Source organism: Mus musculus, chromosome 7, assembly GCF_000001635.26.
Source record: "Mus musculus strain C57BL/6J chromosome 7, GRCm38.p6 C57BL/6J".
NCBI lineage: Eukaryota > Metazoa > Chordata > Mammalia > Rodentia > Muridae > Mus > Mus musculus.
Genome location: NC_000073.6, coordinates 107,105,456 through 107,107,295, shown reverse-complemented (window position 1 = coordinate 107,107,295; position 1,840 = coordinate 107,105,456). Strand labels below are relative to the sequence as shown.

Below are 1,840 nucleotides of genomic sequence, written 5' to 3'. Positions count from 1 at the left end.
CATAAGCCACGAGGAGTCCACTGATAATACACCAGAACCTCATATTATACCTTTACAGATTTAATACATAAGCCATGAGGACTCCACAGATAATACACTGGGACCCTCACATCATAGCTTTACAGATTAACGCAATCTGATTCACCATTGTGTTATTAGAAGCCTGATGCCCAGAATAAAAACATATGATTCTTTTCATCTACTCCCAACTTGCCAGATGACATCAACTACAAATGTTCTATTTCATAAAGTACTGTCGTCTAAGCACTGTAAATGCCCCAAGTCTCATAGCTTGATAATCTCTGAAGAACCAGTAAAGGGAAGTTTTGAAATGTTTCCCAGTATTGGGGGTATCTTCAAGCTTTCCAAACTCTGAATATGATAATTTTGTATTAGACACATCCGTGTTCATAGATGAAAAAAAAACAGATGAACTATGATGCAGGCAAATCAGACACAGGTGACAGAATTTATTCTTCTGGGACTCTCTGATGACCCCCACACCCAGAAGCTGCTATTCATCTTATTTCTGGGCATCTATATGGTCACTGTACTTGGAAACCTATTTCTCATGTTCCTTGTTCGGGCTGACTCTCGGCTTCACACACCCATGTATTTTTTTCTGTGTAACTTGTCACTGGCTGACCTCTGCTTTTCTACCAACATTGTTCCACAGGCTCTCATCCATCTCCTTTCAAGGAAAAAGACTATTTCATTTAGACGCTGTGCAGCCCAGCTTCTGCTCTTTCTCATCTTTGGGTGTACACAATGTGCCCTTTTGGCTGTGATGTCTTATGATCGGTATGTGGCTATCTGCAACCCTTTACATTACTCTAGCACCATGACATGGAGGGTGTGTATCCAGCTGGCTACAGTGTCATGGACTAGTGGCATTTTAGTCTCTGTGGTGGACACCACTTTCACACTAAGACTTCCCTATCGAGGCAGCAACAGTATTGCTCACTTCTTTTGTGAGGCCCCTGCACTTTTGGCCCTGGCTTCTACAGACACTCAAACTTCAGAGATGGCTATTTTCCTCATGGGGGTGGTGATTCTCCTTATACCTGTCTCCCTAATTCTGGTGTCCTATGGCCATATCATAGTAACTGTTGTCAAGATGAAATCAGCTGCTGGGAGGTTCAAGGCATTTTCTACCTGTGGCTCCCACCTCATGGTTGTCATCCTCTTTTATGGATCAGGGATTATCACCTACATGACCCCAAAGTCTTCCAAAGAACAGGAGAAACTGGTGTCTGTCTTCTATGCAATGGTGACACCTATGCTTAATCCCCTCATCTACAGCCTTAGGAACAAAGATGTAAAGGGAGCTTTGTGGAAAGTAGCCACGAAGAACTTCTCAAGCAGGCTTAGAATTACCCACTGACTCAGATACTCTTGACTTCCTACGTATAACACGTTAGATAGTCTTCTGTATGAATGCAAGCTGTGGTAGGCTGTTCATCATTGGGCTTCGTCCATTGACATGCACTTTCACCTTCATCCCATACTTCCTCTCTTGAAGGAAAAGGGTTCTAATATATGAAGTAATAGGAGGGAAGATATACTTCCTTCTTATTTATTCTTTGACAGTGAGGAGCTTCTGAGCTTCTGCTTTCATTTTTTGTGGATGTACACTGCTCCCTCTTGGCAGTGACACTGTTTGATTGATACGTAGAAATATTTAACCCTCTGCATTACCCAAACATCATGACCCAGAGGCCTGTTGTAAGAAGGTCTTTTTAAAAGACCTGTCTAAGGTCTTAGTATCTTCTAAGACAATATATATATCTTTTAAACCATGGTACATGTTCTTGTCTATCTCAGATCCTAATATGTTTTC

General features: G+C 41.8%; 1 protein-coding gene across 1 annotated transcript; it reads left to right on the top strand.

Annotated features, from left to right (window-relative positions):
• The first annotated feature begins 436 nt into the window (after nucleotides 1-436).
• On the top strand, nucleotides 437-1,384 carry Olfr715b (olfactory receptor 715B). The gene has a single exon (NM_001162940.1). The coding sequence runs from the start codon at nucleotides 437-439 to the stop codon at nucleotides 1,382-1,384; it is 948 nt and encodes a 315-aa protein (NP_001156412.1).
• Nucleotides 1,385-1,840: the final 456 nt, after the last annotated feature.